At 39.1% G+C, this 13,508-nt stretch overlaps 1 protein-coding gene across 3 annotated transcripts in view; it reads right to left on the bottom strand.

Annotated features, from left to right (window-relative positions):
* ECE1 (endothelin converting enzyme 1) overlaps nt 1–13,508 on the bottom strand; it is a 169,472-nt gene that overhangs the window by 4,955 nt on the left and 151,009 nt on the right. For all 3 annotated transcript variants that reach the window (XM_074305974.1, XM_074305972.1, XM_074305973.1), the window contains 4 exons: nt 12,713–12,816; nt 10,946–11,056; nt 9,720–9,787; nt 3,205–3,395 (listed from right to left, as the gene is read on the bottom strand). In XM_074305974.1, the coding sequence (XP_074162075.1) occupies nt 3,205–3,395; nt 9,720–9,787; nt 10,946–11,056; nt 12,713–12,816 (474 nt within the window). The remainder of the gene's footprint in view (nt 1–3,204; nt 3,396–9,719; nt 9,788–10,945; nt 11,057–12,712; nt 12,817–13,508) is intronic.

Genomic DNA, 13,508 nt, shown 5'->3' with positions numbered 1-13,508 from the left:
ATTTGTGAAAGAAAACTCAGAACAAAAGGGAAAAATAACGAGAAAGAAAAACTAAAAAAAGAGTGAAAATAGTAGACCCTGATCTGCCTCCAGTCTTCAGAGTTCTTTTTCTGGATGTGAATGGCACTTTCCATAACAAGTGTACTAGAATTTCAACATTCACTTTTTTTTTTTGGTGCTGTGAGGCAATTGTGTTAAGTGACTTGCTCAAAGTCACACAGCTAGTAAGTGTTAAGTGATCTGAGGCTGGATCTGAACTGGTTCCAGGACCCGGTGCTCTATCCACTTTTACCATCTATCTGGCCTACAACATTCACTTTTATAAGCTTCTAAATTCCAAAGTTTTTTTCTCCTCCCTTCCTCTCTTCCTTACCCCCTTCCCAAGATGACAAGCAGTTTGACAGAAGTTATACTTGTACAATCTTACTAAACACAGTTATCAAAATCTTTGTCACTCTGCTGGGCTCCAAATATGGTCTATGACACTCCCAGAATCAAATTAAATTGTAATTTGGAAATATTCTATAAAATAAATGAAAATACTATAAAACTCAAATAAAAATACATTTCAAAACTAATTTACTATGTACCTTATGGACAGGGATTCTTATGCAAGGCTTAGTGGCCCCTTTTTTATTTGAGTTTTTGTTTTTCTGAGTTTGAAAAATATCAAGAAACAATGTTTCTAAATACAAAGAAGAATAGAAAAAAAGGATTGTATAGGAAACCACAGGGCTCTATTATTTATAGCTTGTTTCCTTGTAACAATGTATCATAAATCTAACACTTCAGTTTCAAAGCTGTCCTGCTTCAGTGTGTTCCCTATTCTGTCTCCTTTTAGGGCTTCTTTATATGATTCCCTGATGTTCTTTTCTTATTTTTCCTCTTTTTTGGGCACCATTACCATTAGCCTTTATAACTCACAACTTCTTCAATTAAAAAAAAAATTCAACTATCACAATGAATGAATACAATCAATCAAAATAAATCCATCCAAAAATGTATGGTTCTTGTATTGGATATGAGGCAATAGGGAGCCCATGAACGTCCAAGCAGAGGAGAAAACCCCATTAGACCTACAGCTTAGGAAGATTTTTTTTTCCTTTCTCTTTCATTTCTCTCTCTGCTTTTCCTCCTATTCTTTCACTCTTTTGCTGCCTCTTCTGATTATTCTTTATTCATGAAATCCTCAAGGAAATCCCTTAGATCTCCAGGGGCCTCCACTAGTAACTTCTGAGCCTATCAAGTAGGGAAAGAATGGGAGGTGGCGCTCACTGGGACCCCCATCTTCTGCTCCCCAGTTTTCCTGCCTTTCTCAACAACTCAAGGTAGTTCAAAGCAAATGACAATTCTGCTCCCGAGGTGGGCAGCTATCAAAGAAAGGGGCCGAGGCATGTTCTACTTGCTTTTCAGCCCTGTTTATTTGGGCCTTTCTGGCCAGTCTCCTCACCCTGCCCCTTCTCTGGAATCCTCCATATCTATAATCTTCCATATCAAACTTCCACTTTGGAAACAAATCCCTCCCACTAGAGTTTGCCAAAAGACAGAAACTGCCACATTCCAAAGAAATTAAAGAAAAAAGATCCACATAAATATTTGTGTTTTGTGGTTTTTTTTTTTTTTTTTTTTCCTTTTGGTGGTGGCAAAGAATCCGAAACTGAGGGAGTTGCCATCAAGTGGGGAATGGCTAAAAAGGTTGTGGTATATAAATGTGATAGAATTCTGTTGAGTTATAAGAAAAGATGAAGGGGACAGTTTCAGAACCTGGTAAGACTTGGATGAACTGATACAAGATGAAGTGAGCAAAATTAGGGGGATAATTTATTTAATAACAAGACTATTGCAAAGATAATTTTGAAAGACACTGGGACTTTGCTTCACAAAATCACCAATCATAATTCAGAGGATCAATGAGGAAGAATGTTACCCACCCCTCTGACAGAGAGACGATAGATTCATTATGCAGAATGACACAGATTTTTGGGACATGGACAATGTGGGAATTTCTTTTGCTTGATGATGCATAACATGCATATTACAAGGACTTTTTTTCCTTTTTTTGTTTTGTTTTGTTTTGTTTTAATGGTGGGAAAGAATAAGAGGGAAGAAAATTAAAAACAAACAATCCCGGCTAAGATGACAGGAACAAATAATGACAAATGTTGGAGGGGATGTGGGAAAACTGGGACACTAATACATTGCTGGTGGAGTTGTGAAAGAATCCAGCCATTCTGGAGAGCAATCTGGAATTATGCCCAAAAAGTTATCAAACTGTGCATACCCTTTGACCCAGCAGCGCTACTACTGGGATTATATCCCAAAGAAATACTAAAGAGCGGAAAGAGACATATATGTGCCAAAATGTTTGTGGCAGCTCTTTTTGTTGTAGCTAGAAACTGGAGGATGAATGGATGTCCATCAGTTGGAGAATGGTTGGGTAAATTGTGGTATATGAAGGTTATGGAATATTATTGCTCGGTAAGAAATGACCAGCAGGAGGAATATAGAGAGGCCTGGAGAGACTTAAATCAACTGATGCTGAGTGAAATGAGCAGAACCAGAAGATCACTGTACACTTCAACAACAATACTGTATGAGGATGTATTCTGATGGAAGTGGAAATCTTCAACATAAAGAAGATCCAACTCACTTCCAGTTGATCAATGATGGACAGAGGTAGCTGCACCCAGAGAAGAAACACTGGGAGGGGAATGAAAATTGTTAGCACTAATATCTGTCTGCCCAGGTTGCATGTACCTTCGGATTCTAATGTTTATTGTGCAACAAGAAAGTGATATTCGCACACATGTATTGTACCTAGACTATATTGTAACACATGTAGAATGTATGGTATTGCCTGTCGTCGGGGGGAGGGAATAGAGGGAGGGGGGGTAAATTGGAAAAATGAATACAAGGGATAATATTATAAAATATATATATATATATATATATAATAAAAAAAAAAAAAAAAAGAAAAAAAAAAAAAAAAAAAAAAAAAAAAAAAAAACAAACAATCCCCACCCCAATTAAATCTGTCTATACTTCAGTACCAGCTATATAGTGCCTGGCACATAATAGGTATTTAATGAATATTTGTTCAATGAAGGATAACATCCCCCCAAAATATATCTCGATTCTCCTTGTTTTAAAGAAAAAACCAACCAACCAAGCAATGAAGGCCGTGGGCCTTTCCTCAGCTCTTACCCTATAGGCAGCCTTGAGACCCCCGTTGTCGGCGATGTTCTCCCCCAGGGTGTGGCGGCCATTCACATTCTCTCCGTTGACTGTATAATTGCTGTACTGCTCCACCATGCACTCAGTCTGCTGCTTGAAGGCCTCCACAGAGGAGTTCTTCCACCAGGGCCGAAGATTGCCATCTTTGTCATACTCCCGACCTAGGATTAGAGAGAGAATGCTTGAGAGGGGGAAGCCATCAGAGACCTCTGTCTCTTCCTCTCTCGTCTTGTTGGCTGAAAAAGCTTAAGTATATTTGAAGCAACTGTCAATATGATACCATTATGCCATAGCATGGTACCCATAGTACCATGTGGTACTATACAGAATGATGATGCTACTAGACCATAAACCTCATGAGGACAAGGGCTTTGTCTTTTCTAAGCTTTGAGACTCCTTTAAAAATTAATTTTGACATGAATATATTACTTAAGGATTAAAAAGCACTTTACATGTATTAATTTTAACCTCACAACAATCCTGTGATGTGGGTATTGTTATCACCACTTCATAAATGAGAAAAATGTGACAAAGGGAGATTAAAGGGATTTCCAAGGGTCACATAGATAATCAATTCTGCATATAGAAGATCTCTGATAAATGTTAACTGAATTGTTAGTTTCCCTGAGATGGCTCCTGAGGTACAGAAGATCAACAGGATATGAACATAAATAATAATATATATTGTAATATAATTATAATATAACATGTGTGTGTATGTGTGTGTGTGTGTGTGTGTGTGAAAATTTGAAGATTAGGAACCTGAAGTCTAAAGTAAAATGACTTCCTCATATTCACCCAGACTCAGGATCTCCAAATAACCACATCTAGATTCTTTATGACTTTACATTGATTGGAAGGGAGGGGACAGAAGTGGGGTTGCATAAAATTCCATAGAGAGCAGACAATCCTTCTTATGATCAAGTCATTTAATTTCTTAATTTTCCTTGGCCTTTATTAAGAGCTTTATAAAGATTATCTCACTTGACCCTCACAACCACCCTGGGAGATAGGTGCTATTATGGATGCTGAGACTTGCCTAGGCAAGTGATTTGCCCATGATTACAGCCAGTAAGTGTCTGAGATGGGATCTGAACTCATGGCTTCCTGATTCTACTGTATATCTATCTAAAGGATATTCAACTAATAAATGGATGACAAATATGAATAAGCAGTTCTCAAAGAAATTGCAGCTATCAACAATGATGTGAAAAAATGTTCCAAATCACTAATAATTAGAGAAATGGACATTGAAATAATTGTGGTTTAACTTCCCATCCATCAGCTTGGCCAAAATGACAAAGGAAGTGATAAACGTTGGAGTGGCTGTGGAAAAGCAGGTACATTGATGCAATGTTGGTGAAGTTGTGAATTGGTCCAGCCATCCTGAAAAGCAATTTGGGACAGAAACAACTACACCCAGAGAAGGAACACTGGGAAGTTAATGTAAATTGTTAGCACTACTGTCTATCTACCCAGGTTACTTATACCTTTGGAATCTAATACTTAACGTGCAACAAGAAAATGTTTTTTTACACACATATATTGTATCTAGGTTATATTGTAACACATGTAAAATGTATGGGATTACCTGTCATCGGGGGGAGGGAGTAGAGGAAGGGAGGGGATAATGTGGAAAAATGAATACAAGGGATAATGTTATAAAAAAATTACTCATGCATATATACTGTTAAAAAAATTATAAATAAAGAAGGTTGAGACTTAAAAAAAAAAAAAGAAAAGCAATTTGGAACTATTTCACCCCAAATCACTAAGTTATGCATATCCTTTCATCTAATGACATCACGACTAGGCCTATAACCCCAAAGAAATCAAAGAAAGAAAAAGAAATGCTATCTTAAAAGCAGCTCTTTTTGTGGTGACCCATTAATTGGGGAATGGGCAAATAAATTATGTTCCCACAGCCAGTCTGTGTCAAAGGTGAAACCTGAACCTACCTATGCTGATTCCATCATTCCTTTCATTAACCAAAATAATCACTAATATTCATATAAGTTTTTTCGGACTTATAAAGTCCGAATAATAACAATCCTAACAGATGGTTAAGGTTCAAGAAGGTAGGTGGCTTCCAACAGGAACTGGTTGCTGAGTTGGAAACTTGTGTATGGGGAAGTAACCATTCTACCTCAAAATTTGTGACTGAAGAAGAAAGTCTGGGTATAATCTAACATGGACCCTAAATTTTGGGACAGCAGCTTTTGAAAGATTTGGAGAAAAAATAGTCAGCATCCTATGGACCAAAAGCCCAGGAGGGATGGAAAAATCCCAAGAATCAAATCCTAAGGATGCAAACAGAAATAATTCTAATGAGGAAGAAAAGGGGAGATGCTCAAAGAGACTGACATGACAGCTAGAGAACTCACCCTAACTTAGATTTTTATAAAGTGTGTAAAGAAAATGGGAGTGAGGGCAAGAAATTGAGGGTGAATACTAAAGTCTGGTACAAGATAATAAAGGTTGAATGCTAGGAGTACTCTGAATGAGCAGGATTAAGCAAGGCTGGCTGTTTAGTTTTTATCCTGTTTTCAAAAAGGGCTTTAGGTGGGATCCCTCTGCCACAGTAAAGGCAGCCAGGATTGGGTGAAGCAGACAATTTTTTGGATACCTTTCCTCGCCCCTTCCTCACGCTAGGAGATGGCTGTGTAATCCTTTGAAAAGGCAGCTCAGACACTAAAGAGCTTGCCAAACTCCACAACTGCTTCCGTTGAAGGAGAAAGTGGGCCTCCTGGGTCTACAGCTCCCAGAGTATCTGCACCTATTGCTTTGTCAGAGGACTTTAAGGGAGATAGAAATGGTAAAATGATATGGCATGATGCCTTTTGATTCGTGCATAAATTGAATTTAAGTCAGGCAGGGTTGCATAAAGTCTTCCAGAATCATCAAAGTCCAACGGCAAGACGAACGCCAAAATGACTGGTGGATAGCTCAGGATACCACGAATGACTCTGGCATCTAACCCAATATCTAATCAATAATCTAATCCAGTTCTGAGTGTTCCAGAGTGCCTGCCTCGGCTGCCCTCATGGGCATCTGCCCATCCCGCTGGGGAAATTCTTCATATGCATGCAGTAGATATCTCCCCAACTCCCAGTGGGCCCTAGTTTAATCCAACTGCTGAAACAGTTTGTCCAGGTGTAGCCTTCACATGCTAGTTTCTTGGAGCCCCAGGTGAGGGTTGGGTAAATCAGGTGGACACCAAACAAAGATGGATGAGCAATCTTTGCAGACCTCATGCCAGAAGTACCAGAGTTCCCTGAACATACCCTACACTCCAGTAAGCAAGGAAGGAGTGCTATGAGTAATATAAAAGGTAATTTTTTAAGCTAATGTATTTAAAGTATGTCTCAAACCCTGAAGCCCTCTATCAGCAGTTCTGTTATTATTGCTGTGAACAAGTTAGATCAGTGAAAAGAGCAGGATCAACTTCCTCTTTGGGATACATGGGATAAGGATGAAATGCAGAGAACAGAAAGCTTTAGAATAGGAATCGATGAACAAAAATGGCTAAGGGGGAGTTGAAACTCAAGGTGAGTAGGGAGATAATAAGCACCTGGCTGCCTGTGATGAGCCCAAGTCACAAAGAGTAGGCAAAATAATGGATGCTTCCCTCCTCAGATAAGAATTTGCAGACATTGTTGTATGATGAACAACTTGAACGACTTGGCTATTTTCAGCAATACAATGATAGGAGACCCTTCTGAAGGACTTTTGATGAAAAATGCTATCCACCTTCAGAGAAAAAACATGGAGCTGGATGCAGATTGAAGCATACTTTTTAAAAAAACTCCCCCCCCCCTTTTTTTTTTTAAGCCTGTGTGCTCTTTTGCAACATGGCTAATATGGAAATATGTTTTGCATGACTGCACACAAATAATCTGTATCAAAGTGCCTGCCTTCTCAAAGAGAGGGCAGGGTGGGGAAGGAAAGAATTTGCAACTTAAAAATTATATTTTAAAAACAATGTTAAAAATTGTTTTTACATGTGAATGAGGAATTAAAAAAATTCTTTATTAAGAAAAAAAAAGAACTTGCAGGTGTGATGGCTTAACCACTAAACCATAGCTGAAATACTGTGCACAATAAAAGAGGTGTCAGAGAATGGGAGAAAAGCAGAAGTTTGAATTTTCAAAAAAGGGAGGAGGCTGGTGAACGTGACTTTGACTCCTGGCAAAATTCTGGAATAGACTATTTAAGGGATCATGAGTAAACATCTGAAAAGTGAAGATATGGCCACAAAGACCCAAAATGGCTTCATGAGGAACAGTCATGCCAGACTAACTTTATTTCCTTTTTTGACAGGGTTACTAGACTGATGGATCCGGGGAATGCTGTCAGTCTAGTTCAGCTAGATTTTAGTGAAGCCTTTGGCAAAGTTTCTCAGGCTGATTGCGCGGACCAACGGAAAACTCGATTTGCTGGACAATAAGGCAGTTAGGTAGGTTCTGTCTGGCTGAATGGGCAGAACCAAAGAGTTAATGCTTCAGTGCCAACTTCAGTGCAGCGCCTTAGAAATTTATGTTTGTCTCTGTTCTAGCTGTTTAAGGTTTTTATTCATATTCTGGATAAAGGGAGGGAGAATAGATTTACCCAATCTATGTATAACATAAAGCTGGGAGAGAGAGCTATGGGATGGGGGATCAGGATTGAAAATGATTTTGTGATAGATTAAAAGAGGGAGCTAAATAGAGGAAACTTAGCATGGATAAATCTCAAGTCTTATACTTTGATTCAAAAAATCAGCTTCACAAATACAAGATTGGGGTGTGTGATTGAGGAGCAATTTTAAGAAATGATCTGACACACAGTTTTGTTAAATTTAACATACACTTAAAAAACCCTCCAAATCTCTGCGTGTAACATAAGTTTAAATTTTGATAGACAAGTCTCATTTCCAGTCTTCTTTGTGTCTTAGCACAGTTTTAAGTTTTCACAGTTTAAATACAAATACAGAAATACTAATATTTGTTAAGTTGATAATAAAAATGAAAATAGGAGGGAAAGACCTGCAAATTTAATTTGAATGAGTCAACTGTGGAATATAGGAGCTAAGAAGGCTCGGGCCATTTTAAGAGAGGCAGGGTGTCCGGGACCACGGAGGTAATAATCCCCCCTGTACTGTGCCCTAGTAAGATCACATCTGGAATACTCCATTTAGTTCTGGGTGCCATAATTTAGAAACCATGTTGGTAGCATGGAGAAGGTCCAGAAGAGAATAACTAAGATGATGATGGGCCTTGAGTCAACTGAAGGAATGGGACATAGAGACAAATGAAGGAATTGGTTATATTTGGCCTGGAGAGTAGAAAATTTATTAAGGACATGACAGCCAGCTTGGAGGGCTATTTGGAGGCCTGTAAAACGGAGGGAAGGATGAGATTTGGCTTGGTACTGAACTAGGAACAATGACTGGGAATTGCAGAGAGGCAGATTTAAGCTTGATGTAAACAATTAAAACTGACTAAAAGCAGGAGAGGCTATCTCTGGTTTCCCCTTATTCTTTAAGCAAAGGCCAGTTGACCATGAACTAAGAATGTTCTAAAAGAGATTCATATTCAGATACAGTTGGGTAAAATGTCTTCTAAGGTCCCTTCTGCTTATGAGGGTTTACAATTCTGCATCTGTGCCTTATTTGAGTTTTCTAACCTGACACAGGGGTTTGCAAACAAAAGGTGCTTAATAAGTATTCATTGAAGCAGTAAATTTATTATTATATAAACTTTATATTATATTTTTAAAATTAATTCATTCATATCATTACAAAATTATCATAAAATATCTTATAATTATTTGTTATAAGTATATTAAATTCATCAAATTTAATTATATAAATTAAATAATATCAAGCAATAGATCAATTGAACAATATTAATACTTTTGATCTTTCTTTTAAGATCGAATGTCTTTATCTCACCCAGGCTGGAAGTGCAGGAGCCAAATAGTGATCCCACTATTGATCAGTATGAGTGCTGTGACCTGCTTCGTTTTCTACTAAGGCTGACCTCATTATATGTGGTAGCTCCTGCTCCCTGGGGGTCACCATATTGGTTTTGGGCTTAGTGAGGACCCCTTGTTGGCTGAAAGCCCTCCTGCAGCTCAGAACTCTGGAGTTCAAGAGGCCCGCCAGTCTCTGTCTCTTTAGTATCAGAGAATGTAGGGAGGTCCCACTAATCTGTGTGATCATTGCTAGTGAGCTCATTTTACAGATGAGGAAAATCATCCCCAGAAAGGGAATGCCATTTGTCTTATGGTCACGTAATTAGAATGAGAGGCAGGATTTGAACCCAGCTTTCTTGATTTCTTAGTATTGTATCCTAGTATTGCAGCATTGTGTATTTTACTACCTGTGTGCCATTTTACACAGTCTGGTGAAAGCGTACGGTGGACTGGGGAGCTGGGGAGCTTATTTTCAAGGCTTGGTCAAAGTGACTCTGATGCTGGTTCACTTATGTCGGGGACAAACTCACCTTGATCATCAAAGGCGTGAGTCAGCTCGTGACCCACCACAACTCCGATTCCCCCAAAATTCAGTGACCTGCAGAGAAGGAAAGAGGTGTCATGTGTTAGCTATAAATCCCTTGGCGTGATTCCTCCAGATGGGAGCTCATCAGATCCCCCATATCCCTCTAGGAATGTCCTAGATCCCATTCTTTGGGAGAGTCCCAGATCGCATCAAAATCTGAGGGATGGAGAAGGATTGAGGAGTATCTTAAGAACTTCAAAAAAATCAGCTAGACTTAAAGTTAGGAGAATCTGATTTCAAACTCTTTTACTAGCTGCGTGCTCTTGAGCAAGTCAGTTTTTACTTCTCTGGAGCTTCATTTCTTCATCTGTAAAATGGGGGTGTATGGAATGGACTTGTTGGTCCCAGGACCCTTTTAGCTCTGAATATATGACTCCATAATGGCAACTCTTCTCTCTGAAGCTCCCTGGAGAAATCTCAGGGACACGTGGTAACAACAGCTACCATTTCTCTTGTATTTACTAGAGAATAGTCCTGTGAAGCAGGTGCCATTGTCTCCATTTTACAGATTAGTAAACTGAGGCTTAGAGACATTCAAATCCAGCTCTTTTCACTAAATGTAAATGCTAATTATCTATGCCTTCTTCTATTTCCTTGGAGGCTCAGGCTGTTTCTGCCTGAGTGGATTAATTTTTGTAGACTTTCCAATCTAGTATGAAGATTGGGCCAAGAACCTGTTTTTATCTGGAGTCCTTCCTTCCATCGATGAGACTGTAACCCAATCATAGGAGGTTCTCTAACTTTACCCTGACTCTCAGTTTACCTAGCTTCCTTCAAGAGATCCAACTTCTCCTGCTGAAGGAAGCCTCCCCACCACCCCAATAACACGACCTCAAATCTGTTCTGTAAACACTTCCAGGTCCCTATGTCCACTCTTATCAGAATGTAAGCTTCTTGTGGGCAGAAGCTGTTTTATTTATTTATTTATTTTTTAGGAATCTGTTTTATTTAGTTTAGCCCACTGTCCTCTGATAGCTTTCCTCTGTTCATTATTTCTCTTATTTTGTATGTGGCTTGTTTGTATATATTTGGGATTTAATTTTTGGGTTTGTTTGTCGGGTTTTTCGGTCCCCCCATTAGGTAAAGAAAGGCTTTTTGAAAACTGCTTGAAGGGAAGGAGGAGATGACAAAAGCTGAAATAGGCAGCAGGACAGTTTGGAGGTCTCCTACTTGGGTGAGGTTCGGGTGTAGAATGGAGCCTGCAGGATTCCAGCTGGAAACACGATCTCGTTCTTGGTGGGTGAGTAGTAGGCGTTCACTGTGGGAGGAGTCATACTCCACCTGCAGGAAACACAAGAATCAAGTGGCAGGGGTCCTGGTGGGGGGCTGGGGCATACCGATCACCCCCCACCCCGTTCTGATGCCCTGAGGGTGCCTTTACCACTCACCCTCCCATTCTCTCTCCCCTCCTGCTACCTTCCCCATTACTGCGGTACCTCCTGAGTCCTCAGGCTCACAAACTAAATGTCATCCTAGAATTCTCCTTATCCTTCACCCCCTGCATCCAATAAGTTTTGAAGGTCTGTCAATCTCATCTTTGCAATGTCTCTCTCTATGTCCCCTTCTCTTCCATTGCTCCAGTACAGGGCCTGCCCCATAATCTGCTGGTGGCTCTGCTTGCCTTAAGCCTCTCCACACTCCAACCATCCTCCACTTGGCCTCTAATGTGATTTTTTTTCAAAAGCTCAGGCCCTGTCACTACCCGTCCCCCCAACTCAGTAAAATCCAGTGGTCCCTATATCACCTATGGGATCAAGTACCAGATGCTCCATTGGGCATAATCTAGCCCCCTCCCATCTTTCCAGTCTTCTTGTACTCTTTGATATAATGACACTGGCCTTCTGGGTATAAATGTTTATTGATTGATATGCAAACTTTAAAGTATTATATACATGCTATTATGATCACTATTTATTATTCAACACAACTTTTTTGAACACTAATTCTGCAAGTGAATACAACTGGCCCCATTTGTGTGAAATAATAGGCTTTACAAGTGTAATAGTCTTGAGAAATTACCAGACTATATTCCTTATTTTACAGGAAAATAAGACCAAAAAAAGAAAAAAAAAAAGAAAAAAGAAAAAAAGGAATTTGTCCAAAATGCCAAATATAGGAATTTTCAGAGTCAGAATTTGAACTCAGACTTTCTAGTTCTGCTTTACAGATGAGGAAATAGGCTTGAGCAAATGACTAACCTAGGATCACACAGTTTTTATAGTGGTAAAGTCAGGTTTAAGTCCTGGTTTTTTTAACCCCAGGTTTATTCCCTTATATCTTGTTACTTCTCATACTACCCATGACATTCATATAGTACTTATGAACTGCCATGTTCAATGACCATTTATTAAACACTGACTCTATACCAGGGACTGGAGATACAAAGGCAAAAACAAACCTGTCTGTCCTTAATGAGGTTACATTCTACTGGGTAATACAACATATACTCAGATGGAAAATAGAGTAGGAAGAAAACACTCAGTTTTCATGATTATAGGCTTTAGAAGTGGAGGGACCTTGAAGGTCATCTAGTTCAGGGGTTCTCAAACTTGTGCAATATTAAACATATGTTTATATACATGTATAAATACACATTAAAAATTACTAAGTATCTTCTAAAGAGTTTTTTGAGTTATATTTATAGATATTTACATAGTACTAATAAAAACTAATTTTCAATTTGTAAACCCTCTGAAAAGGTTTCTGAGACCCCTCCAGGATTCTCTGGGCCACACTTTAAGAACCAGTGATCTAGTCTAGTCCTATTATTTTACAGATGGGGAAACTGAAGCCTGGAGAGATTAAGAACTTGCCCATGGGTGCATAGGAGCTAAGTTGCAGATCTACAGTGATGCTTAGAGAACTTTCCTTTCCCATGTTGTAGCCAATGCTTTCCCCATGAACCCACAAGGGAGAGAAAGGGTTCAAAGAACTTACTGATCCCTGTTGGGAGCTTTCCTGAGCTGGTCTGCAGTGACTCTGGATGAGAAGTTGAAAAACCGCATGGCATTCTCAAAGTAAAGATCTGGCACGGCAGTGTACTGGAAAAGAGAGAGAAAATTTCTGGATACCCTCAACAAGTCAGAGCACAGTCTCCCATTTCACCGCTCATACACCCTTCAGTCACCAAGCATTTCTGAAGCACTATCACGTGCCAGGTGCCACGCTAAGAGCTGAGGATACAAAGAAAGGCTAAAATAGCCCTTGCCTTCAGGGAACTCATGGTCTTACAGGAAAAACGTGTACAAGATCTTTACAGAATCAATGGAAGGTAATATTGGAAGGGGCTAGTAGGGCCAGAGACCAGGGAAAGTCTCTTACAGAGAAGGGTATCTGAGATGAGTTTTAAAGGAAGCCAGGAAGAGATGGAGATGAGGAAGGAGAACATATCCCGAGTTGGAGATAGTTTAAGGCAGGCACATTCCCAGTTCTTTCATATCACAACCCTGGTTATCTTGAAATATTCTCAAGGAAAAGATTTCCAAATTATGATCAAATGATAGAATGAATTAAAGTAAAGCAATAGTTTGTGAGCACTTAAAAAAAGAATGAGATAATCACTAGGAACAAGCATAAGTCTACTAAGAATAAGTCATGACAGACAAATTTCATTTTCCATTTTTGATGGCGTGTAGACAGGAAGAATAAGGAAATATCACAGACAACATCATGAACTTGGATATTGACAAGGTGTTTGACATTTGAAATTAAAATAGCATAATATTTTTTAGGA

The sequence above is a fragment of the Sminthopsis crassicaudata genome, chromosome 3 (genome assembly GCF_048593235.1).
Source record: "Sminthopsis crassicaudata isolate SCR6 chromosome 3, ASM4859323v1, whole genome shotgun sequence".
NCBI classification, from domain to species: Eukaryota; Metazoa; Chordata; class Mammalia; order Dasyuromorphia; family Dasyuridae; genus Sminthopsis; species Sminthopsis crassicaudata.
The sequence above is the reverse complement of the archived record's forward strand: the minus strand, read 5'-3'. Positions and strand labels throughout refer to the sequence as shown.